The sequence below is a fragment of the Accipiter gentilis genome, chromosome 6 (assembly GCF_929443795.1).
Source record: "Accipiter gentilis chromosome 6, bAccGen1.1, whole genome shotgun sequence".
Classification (NCBI taxonomy): Eukaryota; Metazoa; Chordata; class Aves; order Accipitriformes; family Accipitridae; genus Astur; species Astur gentilis.
The window spans coordinates 36,244,744-36,261,925 of record NC_064885.1 but is presented as its reverse complement, the minus strand read 5'-3'; the positions used below and the strand labels follow the sequence as shown (position 1 = coordinate 36,261,925).

The 17,182-nt window shown below is 45.9% G+C and overlaps 1 protein-coding gene across 7 annotated transcripts in view; it reads left to right on the top strand.

Moving 5' to 3' along the window:
• Nucleotides 1–17,182, top strand: part of LOC126039180 (calcium-activated potassium channel subunit beta-2) — a 153,331-nt gene that overhangs the window by 99,774 nt on the left and 36,375 nt on the right. For 2 of the 7 annotated variants that reach the window (XM_049801895.1, XM_049801891.1), the window contains exon 1: nt 3,983–4,176. The exons of 3 other annotated variants lie outside the window; for them this stretch is intronic. In XM_049801895.1, coding sequence (XP_049657852.1) covers nt 4,127–4,176 — 50 coding nt within the window. In that variant the 5' untranslated portion in view covers nt 3,983–4,126. Of the gene's footprint in view, nt 1–3,982; nt 4,177–14,240; nt 14,267–17,182 lie in introns of those variants that run through there. 2 more of the 7 variants (XM_049801889.1, XM_049801893.1) reach the window with 2 other exon arrangements.

The window sequence follows — 17,182 nt, the reverse complement described above, 5'->3', positions numbered from 1 at the left end:
ACCATCGCCTCATCCCTCTGTAAACCCAGGCAGCTCTCGCCGCAGAGCTTCCCAGCATTGGGCATTCATGGGTCAAACTCCTCACTTACACCAACTTTCTGAACACAATTACCAGCTACTTCAAACACAAAGCGTTCTTAGCCTCACCTTAGATCAACTTTTCCAGCAACACTGGTTCCCAGAAAAAAAACAAACCACAAAACAAACCCACACAGATCTTCAGCAAGAACCTTCCCTCCAAGTCAAGCATCCACCAGAGACCAGGCAGTGCTTTGCTGCATGCCGAGGGGGGGGGGGGGGGGGGGGGTCAGGCAACCAGGGCTCATTACCAGACCAGGAGGGCTACGAGGCAGCATCAAACACACCAGGCACACCTCCTGCAGAAAGCCACCCTCTCTGAACCCTTGTAATTGGTGATCAGTCCCGCACAAGGCTAGAAATCTGGTTCATTAAAGCATGAACTGCTGAGCCCCTCGTTAGATCCCAACAACATCTTCTCCCAGGGGATTATTTACCCTGCAGACAGGGTTACTGGCCCTGGAGCAGCAAAGCGGAGGTGGTGCAGCTGGGGCACATTTCCCATCCACAGGGTGATACCACGCTGTTTCACAGAGAAGCTGCTTCCCACACACATCAGAAAATATCCAGTATAGCTGAGTACACACAAGGCATATGTTTCTGTATAATGTACCTATATGGTGTAGCTCCTCTTTCTGCTTTCGCTGTATTTTATCTTTAAATTGGGAGAGCTTTTTTGTAGCAAATCATCAGAGAGGAACAGCTAGTTACCAAGGAGATTCTCTGATGAATCAGAGAGTGACTGGTATAAGATCTAGACAGGCTGTAGCTTCTTAATTCGTGAGACCTTACATTTTAAACAGGGGGAAAAAAGATCCTATCACAACCAACTGTGGACCACGCCAGCAAAAGCAGCTTTTATTTTTGCCGTAGGAGCAAATAGCAAGCACGCTGCGTGGGAAATCAGTGAGCAGCCTAGAGACGAACGGGAGCGTCTCTCCGGCACGCTCTTGACTTGGAAAAGCAAATACCACCCAAGGACAAAGTGGCCCGATGGAGGTGACTGAGGGAGAGGCTGGGAAGCCCCTGATTCCACACTGGCACATGCAAGGATACACAGGGATGAGCGAGCACCGGAGAAAGAGCTGCACTCCTGCTTCCTCACAGCCCTGGCATTTTGGAAAGTAAAGGTCGCACGGCCAGGTGAGGTGCTGCCTATCCGTGCACCGGCCACGGGTTCGGCACAATATTGGGACTGCCCCAACCCTGAGCCCGCTTTGCTGCCTGACTCATGCGGTTTTCTTCTGAGGAGCAGGTGAGAGGGATGAATTTTACCAAATGACAGCGAAGGCGTTGACTCCGTGCTGAGCATCCCACCCTTGCAGGGATGGCCAGCATGCCCTGGAGGGGCCCAGGCAGCCAGGGATGCGCAGGCAGAGCAGATGGGAAGAAGATTCTTTACAAAGGTGGGGATAACGAGGACCTCCGTGAAATTAAGTTTGGAGAGAGAGAAAGTTCCGCTTTTTGGGGGTGACTTTATTCAGAGGGTCTTTGCACCCACTTCCTTCTGGTGGTGCATTTCCGAATAATTACTGAACGCTGGTGCTTCGCCTCTATTTAAAAACACAAGTAATTAAAACTGCCTGGGAACTACAAGAGCAGTGAGAAATACTTGGAGACATCAAGAGACAAGATATACTGAAACCTCCTGCTTGTAGATAGGTTGTTTTCCCAAAGGCGGAAACTACAGAAGTATGTAGATGAGAGGGAAAATCTCCCTGTCAGATCCCCTTGAAATCTCCATTTTGGGCACTGCTGCTCCGCTGCTGCTAAGGTAAACCTGATCCTTACCGGGGGAAGCTGCAGGACGCGCCGAGGCGTTCGGGACAGGGATGGTGCCGAGAGCTTAGACGGGCTGCTGTGAACTATCAGGGAGTGAAGATTAAAGCGTGTGTTAAAGAAAATTCAGGCTTTACTGCTAAGTGCACCCTGGAAAGGATTTCTTAGAGCAGTTACATCTGACAAGAGACTGGCACAAGCCAGGCTTTAACTGAGGTTTCGAGCGAAGGACATTTTATAGGCAAACAGTTTCAAGTGCTGTTTTGAGATAGAAATTACACTTGCTCATCTGAGGAATGAATTAGCTGTTGGTAGCTTTTGTGGGCTGGAGCTAGAGGCTTACAGTAATGTTTTCGTGATGCATATTGTGATGTTGTTATGGGGGGACAACTTTAAGTACCCTGTGGACCTCATTTGGAAAGCAAAATACTCCAGAATGCTGCGAGAGAGACCGAAAACAGCATATGGGGTAGTGAAGGGGCACAAGAAACACTTGCTGACAGCAAGCTGCTTTTGGCACTGAAGAAAAAAATTGTCAGGACATTCCAAGCTGTGGCTCACAGCCAGTAGGTAACTCGCTGTCCCCTCCAACTTCACATGCAGGGGCTCATACAGCATTCACTTGCTGCACCTCCCAGCTGTGCCAGGCAAATTAAAGGTGTAGTGGCAGCAAATTGAAACAGGCTGCCAGCTTTCATGTACTTAATGGGCTATTGAGTCTTATTTGACTTCATATTTATGATCTTTATTCACTTTGGGGTGAAGCTGAAGTCATTTATACGTTAGCATTTAAACCGGGGAAGGGCTGAGGAAGCAGTAACTGCACACAAACTTCCCACAGGCAGAGCACAAGCCTCCACACGCTCCCCAGCTTACAAACACTGTGCTATGCCACAACAGTGCCATTACTCCAGCCTTGGGCTGATTTGGAATATCCACATTCCCCAGAAAGCATTCAGAGTTCGCTTTTCCAAATGTGTACAAGCAGTAGCTGCTAGACCATGAACTGTATCTGACACAGTGCTTTTAATCCAAGAGTAGCAAACAGGCAGGTGAAGGATTAACAAATGGAGAAACTGAGGTAGTGAGCATTTAAATAATTTGGATTAAAACCTGCAGCTGAACAGAAAGTGTCCGGATAGGAACTTAGGTCTTCACTTCCACTGCTTTGCAGTCACTATTAGTCTGGAAAGCCTTGGAAATTCGTCACTCATGACTTTTGCTATGCAGCAAAGCTGGTCTGGGCACAGGGACTAACAGTAGCATAGCCCCTGTGTGGTGCAGTGCCTGGGCTGGAGGAATACCTGCATTCTGCCTCTGCTTGTGAATTTTGACTGCAGTAAATGAGTAGGAGGTTGACAATGGTCTAAACGCTGGCTTTGGAGTCCAGTTTGTTGCCATAAACATTTGTCTGCGTAAATACCTAGAATAAGGTCAAGGAAAGAGGTGGGGATTCGTGAGGAATATGAACTGCCAGGTGAAGGGTGGCCTCCACCAAGCCATGGTGGCTGACAGCACATCTGGTCCCTCAGTACTAAACTGGTGTTGGAATGGGGAGAGATTGTTACAGATAAAGCTAAAATACAAAGAAACTGATGTATTTTGTCCCGGACCTCTGCATGCATATATTCTTACATGGTGTTTCTGAGAAATCAGTTATTCTCAGCACATAGAGCGTCTGTTGCTGAGCACAGAGTCCAGGCACTGGGGAAACTTATGAAACAGCCATACAGATTAGCTCTCAGCCATAATCCACTCCGTCCCACTTGAAATCCTGTCTTTCCCCAGGAGAGCTTTGTTGCCTTGCTAGAAATCCCCTTATTCACCAGCAGCCCCTCAGTAGGGCAGGTGGGTTTTTCCTCACAGGGGTACTCTGTGCTAGCTTCAGCCATTGACTTCTCCCCACCCAAAACCAGTGCTTAGGTGGATCCCACAGAGTATTTCCCTTGTGTCCCCAACACGGTGTCCCAGCATTGCCTTACCTCGGCTGGTCACTCCAGGGGACAGACACCCCAGGAGTCCCAAGGCTGCAGTGGGTTCAGCAAGCCAGGTTTGGGAGCAGGACTCAGGACCACCCCAGCCCCTCACACACTCTGGAAGGCAAAGCTCAGCACCAGCACAGCAGGGAGGCACAGGATCCTTCCTGACAACCTTCTCTGAATGACCCAGATTGCATCAACGAGCTCTGGAGGGAGCCCGCAGCCAGTGCTCTTCAGATGGGAGCGTAGGATTTGCAACATGGGGCCCAAGAGAGACAAGGAGCACGGCAATGGGAAAGGAAAGCAGAAGGCGTCAGCACCCTTCCCACCTTCAAAGCTGGTAAATGTCTCTTATTTCCCTTTCTATTCTTTCTTTTAAACAAGCTAGAGAAGTCCCCCCCTCTCTGTGCCACTCGGCATGCAAAGTGGCAGGGTGTTAGGGAGACCCCGATGCGGAGGACTGAACCTTGTCTTCCAGGCTACTATTCAAAAGTCCAGAGGCAGCCCAGCAGACTGGAATATTGCATGTGTCCAGAATGACCCAACATTCCTCCCCTTTATATTTAAGGACCATTCGGTAGGTAAGCGTACCAATAACCAGATGCTGCATGTAGTGCCAGCAGAGGGACAGTGGTAGCAAAGGAGTCTCCTGGTTTTTGCATGCTTGTTCGGAGGCTACAAACACTGAAGTATTGATGCTCACGATACCCTTCCAGGTGAAGGACAGGCAGAGGCAGCAAAACCCAATCAGTGAAGGGGTCTGTGATGCTCCCCCCTTGCCCAAAACGATGCATGGTGGGACATGCCAGAAGTCCCCTCTCCCATGAGAGTCTCCCTTTGGGACACTGCAGCTCTGCAGCGTCTCTTGGACTGAGCAATGCCTTTTGGCTCATATAATCTTATTTAAATGCAACAAGCATCTTCCCCTATGCAGGTGCAAGCCACAAGCACCATTATTCTGGGCATATAAGCCACTTAAAGCAGCATTGCCTCTCTCTTAATGAGAGAGAGGCATCACAGCAGTAGGTACACTATGGACTACTAATTTACTGCTAAGTGTCTTGACCCTAGACTTTAACATGCATTTAACTAGAGGTCTACAGCAGACATATTACAGTGCAACTCTAGAAATGCACTCTTACAGGAATAGTTTTAGTGCCAGCTGAACTCAGTGGCAAAAGTGCCTCCAGCTCCCATGTGGCTGGGGACTCACTTCTATGCGTCCATGTACAGGTAAACACTGTTGGGTGGAATATTTGATTAACAAAAGCATGAGGCAATGCAATTTCAATAGGCATTTCACCAGAAGTGAAGCAAGGTGGAAAGAATGGAGTTAGACAGAAAATGAATTAACTGTCATTTAGGTAAAGCTTCTCCAGTACAGATCTGAAATCTGCACTCCTGATGCAGCCCCACAGATGCTTGTAACCCTTGTGCTTGAGGCACACATCAATATTCTCTGCTGGGCTGGGTCCAGATCAAGTTGGCTTCACTTAGCTTCACACTCACCCTTCAGCACAGGCACATACCTGCCACTTAGTGCTCAGAAATGTCATTTCCTAGCTGCACTGCCAGGGGTGTGCAGGAGGGATAACAGGCCAAATTTCAATACAATGTCAGGCAGTTTAACTCCCAGTTTGCTCAGCAGAGCCATGCCCATTACGAAAATGGGTCAGCTGCACCCCTCGGTTGGTAAGCTGGTCTTGCTAACTGGTATGTGTCCAGCAGCAGTTTTATGCTCCTGCTAATATCAGTGGAGATGTTAAATTGCCTTTAATTAGAGCTTTGAAAGATCCCACTGTTTCTCAGCAATTAGCTTCTGTACTGGGTTTATTTGAATTGAACAGTAGCCCTCCACACTAGAGATGTGACAAGCTTGGAAAACTGTCCATTTTTTTGTTCTGCTTCTAATACTCAACTCCACTGCCAATGTGTAAAGGCTGGTGAGGAGACAAAACAGGTCTTGTACGAGAGAATAACGAATAAAAAAAATCTCAGAAATAGCTTAAGCCCATCCATGTCCTACCCACATGCTCACAGTTGGGTTTATGCCGCTTAAAACCAAAGTCTGTCTCTGCTAATACACAGTTAATTAGCTCTGAGTGAAGCTGTGTGGTTTTGAGAAGCACTGGAAGTTTCAGAGGTGGGGGAGCATGATGGAAAGCCTCCTGCTGCTGCCAGCAGACCTGCCAGGTCTCAGCACTGCAGGCTGCCTCCCCAGCAATTAGCAGGTCAGCATTAGGAGGCAAAAGTTGTTCCTGGATGGGATTTGCTGTCAGCACAAGGTCTCGGTGTGGAAGGAAAAGACCTTTCCATCCTGTCTCCAGCCCTCTCCCCTCCCATCCTGCACATGTCCATCCTTCAGCATCCCCCAGCTCCGTCATCCTTATTAGATTTCCTCTGTCCCACTCGGGTCTTATTCTCCCTCCCCAGCTGGCCTCTAAGATGCTACATCTGACACTGCAAACTGCTTTATCCCCCCTCCACATCCCTCTGGCCTCCAGGGCTCCTGCCCCTCTGCGTTGCTCCTACACCAGCTCCAGAGCTGTAGCAACGTGCTGATCTGAGGGATGGTGTGCCTTCACCACCTTGAAACAAGCCTCCAGCCAAGTTATTAAAACCATTTAATACCACTTGTCTGACTGGTACAGAAGTTACACTACTTAAAATAATAGCATTTCTCACTTGTTACAGATAAAACAGACCCCTTTTAGTCATTAAGATATGGCCTGATGTACATTACAAGATATTAACAGCCCCATAAGTGAAATAACAGATACAAGACCAAAAGCAAAGTCATAAGTGTTCTCAGATGCCTCCAGATTAATCATTTTATATCTCCATAGGAGCATTCGCCAAAGCTTTCTATCCCTGTACAGCCTTAAAGCCACAGGACACCTCTGTTCCCAGTTACAGCTCTGCCTTGTCTACAGGAAGCAAAAGCAGGGAAGGAAGGTGCGTGGTTGCCTCCAAACACAGGCTGATGGAAAAGCTGAAAACAGAATCTGGGAATTTTGATTCCTGTTTTGTGTCACTCAGGGGAAAACACAGTCCCTTGTTGTGTCATTCCTTTACAGTGATTATAAAATTGATACTTTCAAATTTTTTTTTTCCTTCAAGTGCACATCCACTCTTGATCTCATGGGCTTAAGCCATACTCTTGGTATTTTTGGAATTGATTGCAACCTCCTGATCCATAAAAATAAGCAACACCACCAGCAAAACAAGAGCACAGGTGCTGCTAAAATGGCAATCACTCCTCAGGATCCAAGCCTGCAGTTACACAGCCCAAGACAGAAACCCACTGCCTCCTCCATGCAGCAGAGGTGCCAATTTCCCTCCATTTGGGGATTAAATAGATGACCACATAGCAGTTAGCTGACCTGTCTGTATCCCTCTCAAGGGCTGCAAGCACTCAAGCAGCAGCACAGCTTCACCTTAATTGCATAAGCACACAGTTTGTTCAAACTGCACTCAGGCCCACACTTAAGGATTTAAAGTAGTCTTTAGCACAGTCACTGCCTCAAGTGCATTAGTCTCCTTTGCATACACATAAGGTGCTTGAAAGCTTCAGCTCCCATCCCTGCTCCTGGAGTACAAATCATGACCATTTCATTTTATGCTGTTGATCAAAAAGACCACTAGTGACTAACGTCAGAGGGGTCAGAGAAAGCAAGGCAAAAGGTTTGAGCAGAAAAATTATACCCCCTTTTTATCCTTACAACCCCACTCTCAACCCAGAAACAGCAAATTTCATCAGGGCACCAGAAAGCCACAGCTGTTTTGGAGCACTGCTCCTAGCCAAGTGCTAGCATCTGCAGGAGGGACCATCATGTCACACAAGCAAGCAGCCCTTCCAGATTGGCCATTTTTGTAGGCACCCGATACAAGTACCCAGCCACAGTCATAAGTCAATCAAACCATCTGCAGCTTCCACAAACTCATCATGTGAGACAAATGCATCACTTATTTTCATCATGCTTAACAGCCATGAACCTGGAGGCTGAAATTTCAGTTCGTGTCAAGGAACACAGTGGTCAATAACAGATTTAGCCCACAAATAACTAGGAAAGTCCTGACCTGTACAATGGGCCAAGGATAGAAAGGCAACTCATTTCTCAATTGTTTGTAGTCTCTCCAAAACTAGAAAAAAGGGCTCCCTCGGTTACATTTAACAAGTTATTGCTATAGCCTAGCCCAGAACTCCTCCAGCAAAATGCCATTAGACCCACCCTCTGGTACTACAGACAGCTGCTCCCATCCAATAACTCTGATTAGAACACATACCAGAGGAGGTGGCTTCAGAGTTCCAGCATCAAGCTGAGACCAGTGAGGTGCTCAGGTTGAGCAGTTAACATCCTTAAAGACCCTCTAGACAGTGCTGGATATATAGCATATGCTGTAAGGGAAAGTTGTTTATCTGGGGGAGGTAGTCAGCAGGGAGAAAGGAAAACAAGTCCCTCAACCCTGATCATAAGCATTAAAGACTGGGGCTCCCTGTTGTAGGACGGTGGCCAAACTATTGCTTCTTCAAGAAACTGGCTGAAATCCAGCCCTCAAAAACATTGTCAATGGCATCTTGTTAGGCGTCCCGAGGAAGAAAATGTTACAGAAATATGGACTGTCATTCATTATTGCTGTCAGTTTTATAGGACAAGTGTCAGCATAACACAGCCAGGGCCTCGTGCTTCTGATGCCAGCAGGAGCTAGCAGCCCTGGAAAAGCAGGTCAGGCAGCCTCATGCTGCTCCCCAGGTGGGGACAGGATCACCATCAAGGGCTACCAGGGACAAGCACCCCAAAAGCTCAAATCTCTCATTTCACACCTTCTCTAAATTTGGCTTTTCTTCCTCCACCTCTAACTGAAGCCTGTGGCTGTACCAAGCTCACCCTATGCCTTGATAACCAGGTTTGCATTCCTTCCCACCACCAAGCAGGTTAGCACCAGCACTTGTCCCCTTTGCGATATTGCAACTAAAGCTCTATTTCTCATGTCTTATTTCCCCAGTTTGAGATTATTTGGTGCCCACGCGCCTCCTCTCCTGGTGGCACCCCCAGCATTGCCTCTTGGTGGCCACAGGAGCACTCCAGCTCTGTCTCATTCTGCTAACCCACTCTCCCATCTGGTACAGGCAGCACCAATCAGCCTCCCTCAGGCAAGGTCTTATTACTAAGAGTGGAATTTTCCAAATATTGACTCATTTTAGCCTAAATAATGTCATTCTGATACTATTGCCTGTAAAGCTGGCTCTGTTTCACCTTCTACAATAATTCAAAAGCAACTTGGCTGCATCAAAGATAACTTGCAGATAATAGCAGCAGAACCAGGCCATGTTTAGTACAGTCCACCAGCTAAACTAAAACTGAGACCCCCATCTGCTGTTGTTAAGCAGTAATAGGCATAAATCAATACACTCATTTCTGCACAGTTCTTCCATGAGCAAATGCCTACACAGGGAGGAAAGCACGTACATTCAGCCTCACTGAACTTTAATGTAGATTACAGTAAATCATATATTGTAAATACTCTATCTTGCACTGGCATCTTGATGCAGTACAATATACATACTTTACCCCTGAAGGCTACAATACAAAGAGTAAAGATACTTTAAATAACAGTGCACAAATAAAAAGGAAATACTTCAGACTACTGAACACAATACCTTAGATGTACAAATAGCACTTTTCCACTTGCTTGCAAACATCTTCCCCATCTCAGACAGCTCCCAATTCTTTGGTCCAACACCTCCAAAAAGCTGTTCTCTCTAAAACGTCTCAGCAAGAAGCTCTACAAAACCACCCCTAACAAACCAGCCACTACTCCTGCTGCGGCTGCTGAGTGAACTATTTATCTGCTCTTAATCTAGCCTTGATCACAAGCACCTGGGACGCACAAACACCCAGCACGTCCTGGGCCGATTGCTCTGAATTGCCATAGTTTCACTGAATTCAACAGATCCCTAATGACAATTAGTATCAGCTGAGGACCTAAGAGCTGCTTCCTTTGTTTGTTTATGAGCCCAGGCAGTATTTGGAGATAACATAGTAGGGGAAAAAAAAAAAAAAAAAAAAAAATTTTCCTGTTAAGCCTGAAGTCAGGGCAGTAGCAAAAGTTAACTTGCTTGCAACCAAAAGGTTTTGCTTTGTGATACATTGGCTGTACCTCTGAAATTCCAGTAAGAAATTTAGCATTCACTTATTTAGCAACAACTTCAAGGGACAGTGAGCAGGAGATGGTTTGGATGCTTTTGTGTGGCTCGTGTTGCTAAGGAAACTGCCTCCGTGATGCCTGTGTGCTCACCAGTGTGGGTCACTTGGGCTTTGCTTCTCAGAGTAAGGGGTGAGTCATGGCTGGAGACTAAACCGTACAAACTTGCTAAGGAATGCCTTTGTCGCATACTTCCACTCACGTGTGAAAATATACATTAGTAGTAGTAGTTAATCATGAAAAACACTAGCACTCAGAGATCTATATTAATGCTTTTGCTAGTAGTAGCACGCTGTATATTAAGAACTATATCTAACCCTTCAAATAGACACAGGAAAAATAAACCCACTGGTTTTTCCACACCCTGTTACAGGTCCTGGCAATGTAAGGGTGTAACATTAGGATATATCGTGTCAAAAATGTCTTGATGACACAACACTCTGAATATCAGTGCTTTCTAGCTCCCTTCACATGATAAAACCAAAGCCTGAGTTACTAAACACCTAGTCATTTCTGAAACTATCACCAGAAATAGATGTTTGTGTGAGTTGTATCTTGCACTAGTGGCAACAGTAGGCTTCAATTTGCAGGGGCGGCGGTTGAAAAAGAAGAAAGGCATGTTTATTAAACTTTGCCCAACCAGTCAGGTGTTCTTACATACAGAAAGGTGCTGGTATGTGACTGTGATGCCCATATGACAGTTAGATATGCTCCCCACCTGTAAATTATGTAGTCTGTCTACACCCTTGTGCACCTGAGAGCTGTGAGAAGCCATCAAAGCACCTCTTGTTTCTTTATGTTTATTTCAGGTTTTTTACGTCTTGATTTTGTTTCTGCAGAGAGCGATGAGTTTGATATAGGACCAGGTGGTTTTAGGCTATCATAAAGTGTGAATATTACAGAGGTCCATTACGAGGCTTTCATTAATGTTAACAGATATTATATATTTGTACTTAAGGCTCCGTCTGGATAATCATCCAAAAGCTTAGTTGAGCTTTCAGAGCCTCCTAGGTCTCCGGCATGGCCTGGAGCTCTTCTGAGTGATCATGGGAAGATACGGCAACCAGGAGGCTGAATCGAGCCCAATTCCTCTTCTTGAGATTTGGGTCACTCCTTTGAGCTGTGTAGTGGCAGCTGGTATTTCTTACCCCAGTGATTTTCTTTGGCAACCTCTTGGGCCCCTTAGTTTGGGCAATACGTGTTCAGTGTTGCCCTGGAATAGACCTGGAATGGATCCCAGGGAGCTGGTAGCATTTCTGCTGAAACGAATGGTACATCAAGGCGTACTGAACTGAAGAAATGAGCATTCAATGACTTGTTTAACTCTGCGTGCCTTCCTGTAATGTATTTCCACTACACTTTCACACTTTAAGATTCTCCATCTGGCCTTAATAGAAGAAAGTATCTAAGGGTTAAGGGCTTAAGCAGTGGGAGGTCATTTCTCATGCCTGCTACCACACAGCACTGAGAAAGCTGGAAATGCCGGCCGGGGGCTCGTTTCGTTTCCCCATGCAGTAAGAGCTGGACTGCCCATTTCTCCATTTTGCTGTCAGACGGTTTTGTAAGTGTCAGAAGAAGAAAAGTCCGAGGCACTGCCGGCGTTCGTCCAAGCAGAGGGAGCTGCGGTTGGCTCCTGCCGGAGGCCCCAGCCGGGCACCCGGCACGTGGGCATCTTCGGAGCTGTGACCTCTGCCTCCAGCCTCCGGTTGGGGCTTTTGGAGGACCCTCACGAGGATGCCAGGCGGGTTTTGTTTTGGGAATGTAAATCACTGTGAAAGCATGGGGAGGCCCGAGTTCCTGCCGTGGAGCTTGAGAGCAGGCAGGGTTTAGGCTGCCTGGTGCCGTCTTGTTTGATTCCCTGTCTTGCTGCTTTGGTAAGCAATGTGGGCTGATCGTTGCATGATGCCTTTCCTGAAACAGATGGCTGCTTTCTTTTAAAGCTTTCTTATTACGGAAGTTTGCAAGTGCCAAGAGAAGTATTTAACCCTTCAGGGCTTGCATCCAGCACGGGCGTCCCATCAGACCATCTGCGGGAGCACCGCCGCTCATGCCAGAGCACCCACCCCGACGGGCCAGCTCGGCCGGCTCACCATATCTTGGAGTGACTTTAAGCGGTGGTTTTGTGGACCACACTTGCGTGGACCCTTTGATACATGTCTGACTGACTTCTTCAGGCAGGCTGTCTTGCAGCAAGTCCTCATCATTCATTTTCAAGGAGATATGTCAGGACCTGCATTACAGTCGGGCTTTTAGCACCCTCAGAGTCCCAAGGCCGGGCACTGTCCTCTCCCCACCTCTGCTCACCTTCCTGCTCTACAGAAGCCACCAGATAAGGAGGATGCTGGAATATGATTTAATGGTGGATCTCAACATATGCAGCAGATGACTTAAAGGCAAGGGTCCTCTACACCCCTACAAATGATCTGCCAAGGATGCGTTGAATTTATCAACAATTTCTTTTCATATCTGCCATATTCCCTACTGTCTTTTGTGCAAATACTGTGTTACTTTAGCCAACACCCACCATACCTCTTTTACCTTCAATTTTATAGGCCTTGCCAAAGAGATCGCCGATATGCTATGTTAGGTACTTCCGTTTGCTCGTATAAGCTGCCTTTTCTCCAGATATCAAAACATTGATAGACTTCTATGTAAATGTGTCTCAAATGTAGAATAATGAGATTTAATATTGCTTCTCACTGGTCTAGTGGGACATTTGCTTGTTTTTACAGTAAAATCATTACTGTTGCAGTTTATCAGCCATGCAGAGATAACAACCTTCTTATGGCTTGGATAGGAAACTTCACTGTAGAACTTGGCTAGGTGAGTTGTAGTACCCCTTCCAGCTGCAGCTGCTGCATTATGCGCTCTTAAGTTTGGGGTATTTGGCCTCATGATTCCCAGTTGTGTTCCAAATTTTCTTTTAGACTAAAGCTTGGAAGCTGAGATTAATTAATATGCAAACCTACCTCTAGTCTTCAGGCTGCAATAGCCCAATGTTACCTTTAAGTGGGATGCGATTCCATCTGGTGAACCTTGGCTCAGACGACTGATAAATTTATCTGTTGCTGCCAGCTGTGAAACGGCAGGGTGCCTGAGATGAGCATCCGCAGCATCCACCCCCATGGGCCAGGATGTTGTTCTTTGTTTCTGGATCTAGATAAAAATTCATCAGACTTTTGGGAAGGAAAAGGGTGTGAGGCTAAATAGTACAACACCACCACGAGCTGCTAGGTTCTGCCTGACTTGATAGGACTCTTGTGGGAACCCTGCTTTTGTGGGATTTTCGTTATTTTCTTGGACCGATCTGCCAGAGAAGGGCTAATCTTATGCGATGTCAACCACATATTTGCAGATAAGAACATGTAGAGATGGTTTATTTTAGATCCATCCAACAACCAGAGCACACGGAGTAGCTGTGGATGCAAGGATTCAAAGCCAATTCCTCAAAGCCCTTCCCAAAATTTAAACCAAGAGCCTCAAGTGAACATTTGACCTTATATTCACTGATTTTCTTTCTCATTATTTGTAAAAAAAAAAAAAGACGACTGATTTCTGAACTAAGACTTACTGAAGATTTAACAGCTTGGCATTTGAGCATCAGTGACTCTGTTTCACTGAATTCTCCCATCCGCTCCCTTAACTAGCAGTTAGCTCCCATCACACAGCTCCAGGGCCAGGGCTGCATCATGAAGGACCAACAGGCAGCATACGGTGATGTTGGAAAAGGCAGCAAAACATTCACGTGTTGTTTGGCTACTGACTGCAGGTGTATGTGGCTCAGAGGGGAAATCTGCCAGAGCCAGCCGCTCTGCGTATCACGCTATCAATACTGGAGCATCATGCAGCACGTCGTGGGTTGCCTCCAGGGTAGCCAGAAAACTGAACCCAAAAAACTTAAAATCATTTGCAGGCTTTGTGCCTTCATTCTGCATCACCCGACTGTCTCTAAACAGTGTTTCATTTGTTTCCACACCGTCTTAAAAAAACCTTTCACCTAGCTTTGACCTCAAATCCTTGTGCTCCAGACAGGGCTGAGAGAAGATTGTTCCTTAGGACTTCAGCACTTGTTAATTCTCTTAAAGAGATTACTCAAATCTCCTAAGCAAATATCAGACTAGATTTTGGATTAAGCATGGGTGCTAAAATGACCTTGCTGATAAAATCAGCGTGATCTAACCTCACAAATTGGAGAGGGAAGCCTTGGATGTCTTTTTGACTCGGTAGGTACCATCATGGTAAGTTATCGGACTGCTCCGCATCTCTGTTCCCCTCTCTCTAATATTCTTGCAGTGTTCCTTGAGAACCAATACAAAAAATGTCAGATCTTTGTGGAAAAGACAATATACTGACAAAGTCACCGGGGCTACGCACGACCTGCTGTTTTCTTTTACTAATGCTTATTGCTTTTTCCATTTCTCATATTTGAGCTGTCTGGTTCATTTCAGTGTCAGCACGAGGCTGGTTTGCACAGCACCCCGACTCCTGCGTTAATCAAAGTACCATTGTTCGGAAGTGGATTTAGCTTAAGGCGTTTGGCAGGGTGCTGCGGTGCAGGTGCTTGGGCACGCTGGTGTACCCCAAAGTCCACCACGGGCCCGTCTCCTCAGCACCCCGCCTTTGGGTGATTTCCCCACCGTGCAGCTAATAGGCAGAGTTATTTATGCCCTTGCGTCTATCTGTGCTGTTTTCTTCGTGTCTTGCTTGGGTTTCAGAAATAATTAACCCTGCAAAGACTTCGGCCGTGTAACAGACGTTTTCTTAAGAAACAGGAGCGGCTCAGTGAGGTTTGCGTTGAGTGGTTTTGTCATTGTGTTGCAGCCAGGAACGAAGCCCAGAAATTTTATCTGTGACGAGCATTTCACAAAAAAGAGATCATTAAGTCAAAACTGTATCACTTTCAACCTACATTTCTTCTGTTGTTGTTCTGTTACTGTTCTTCTATAACCCCAGCAGATTTCCTTGCAAAATCTTTAGCATCTGTAATGGAAACAATTTCAAATCCAGTAAGAATTCACAGACTATGCAAACAAAAAATAAAAATTCCTTGGAGAGCAAAGCCCATCATGACTGAAGCACTTACGTCTACTTTCAAATCTCTTTGCCCAATTTTCAGTTTAATTTACTCATTTGCTAATCCTAATTTTCCAGTACTGTGCTTACAATAGCTAACCAAATATCACTCATGTGGAAACACATTAAAATTCTGCAACAAACTGGAACTTATGGCTTCAAAACTCTTGTCAGCTCTGCTTCTCAACCGTCAACATGTAATGGTGGGTCAGCCTTACTCTTCTCAAAAACGTATCAGTCGCATTCACTGTTCCCTTCCTGAGCACTGTGCTCCGTTTCACTCTCACTGTTGTCTATTATGGCAAAAGTATCCTACTTCCACTAAATTTCAAGTATACCTGATGCAGAAATACAACCTTTTCCAAAAGATTTCTTCATATGCTATTATTTAGTTTTCCTTTGTTTTTAAATAATTTAATATATTTTTATAAAGAGTGTTGACACTGATGCGCTGTGCATAGAAGTAGCAAATAATTGCACTGTGACAAAATATCGGGAATAGTGCTATCTGTGCACAGCAATCAGAACTGAGAAATTGTGCGTTATACGCTCTTGACTTCTGACAAAAAGGAAGAGTGATCTGATTTTGTTCCACTACCGAGGGCTGCCATTTGAACAGGCAGATCCAAAGGCTACATTCCCATCACACCGCTCCTGGTTCCCCTGTCCCAGATGGAACGGGGCTGGGTCTCACTTCTGTGCATGGAATGCCATGCTGGGGGGGGAACAGCGGATCTGACCCCCTCTGATCCCAGCTGGGTTCCCAGGGATAAAAGTGTCCATAGGGATCCCAGGCTGAGGCTGAAAGTGCATCTCTGGATGAGGCAGCTGAAAGTCGCTTTGTACTCAGGAGTGCTAGCTCCCTTCCCTCCACAGCTGTCTCCTTTGCTCCCTTCAGGGGGTTATACTTCTGTGAGCTAATTTAAGGAGAAAAGCCTTTTTAATCTGGTATCTTACAGCCTCAAAGTATGGAGATTTTTTTTTTTTTTTAATAAAATATGAATATTAAGCTCTTTAGGCAGGGACTTTGTCTTCCAACATCCCTTCATAGCACTTAGCGTGCTGCTAGTATTACAGGTGTAAATTCTACAAATAATATAATACAGTTTAGATCTCAGAGATCTGTTTCATTAAGAATGGGCTCACAAAGCGTATCTCTATGTTGTGATAGAAAAGGCTGAGGTATGAGGAGGGCTTCCCCAGAAGTTAGTGCTGAGCCTTGCCCTGGAAGAGATTGGGGTCAAGAACCTGTTTTGATTTAGGTTGCCTCATAATTCACAAGGCTCTTCTTGTTTAGCTTCCACCAGTAAAAAAGGGCAGGTTCCCTGCCCAAGGAACAAAAATCAAGTTTAGCATACAGAGCACTCATCTGAGAAGTGGACGAGAGCTGTTTAACCCCGCAAGATAACGGCATGTAGTAGTTCAAGGCAGAAAGCGAGAATGAATTCCCTGACCAGCCTAAGGCAAACAGGTAAAAAGGACTTAAGAAAGAAAAATCCTTGTAGAAAAGAATATATTATTAACTGAAAAAGTAATTTAACAGAATAGTAATGTTCTCATACCACTGAGCAAATCTAATACCAACTCTGCAAATCTAATAAGATCTCTGCAAAAGCAGAGAAGTTCAATCTGAAGTGCACTCTTTTGAGGCTGAGGCCAATGTCCGTTAGGTACAATAGAAATACTTCATCGGCGTCAATACAAGCTGGATCAGGCCTCCACTGGATTTGGATTGCCGGTGGCTGTTATTGTCTCCGCAGAATATTCTACTCAAACTCACCACAGCAATTAAAGTAGCATCTAATTTCCACAACAATACAAGCAAATTCTCAATATGCACTGCTCTTGAACGCAGAGCGTAGCAGGCACCGCTGTGTTTGCGCCAGAGCCCTTTCCTGCATTAAACAAGAACCAAACTGACCGAGAAAAATCACAAGTGGATGGGAGGCAAACATCAGACCTTCTTAAATGAGGTGCAGTCAATAGGCAGACCCCACACAAGAATCCTAGTCTCATCCTCTGAGGGATCCATGAATAGTCAACAAGAGACATGCCGCCCATCTTGC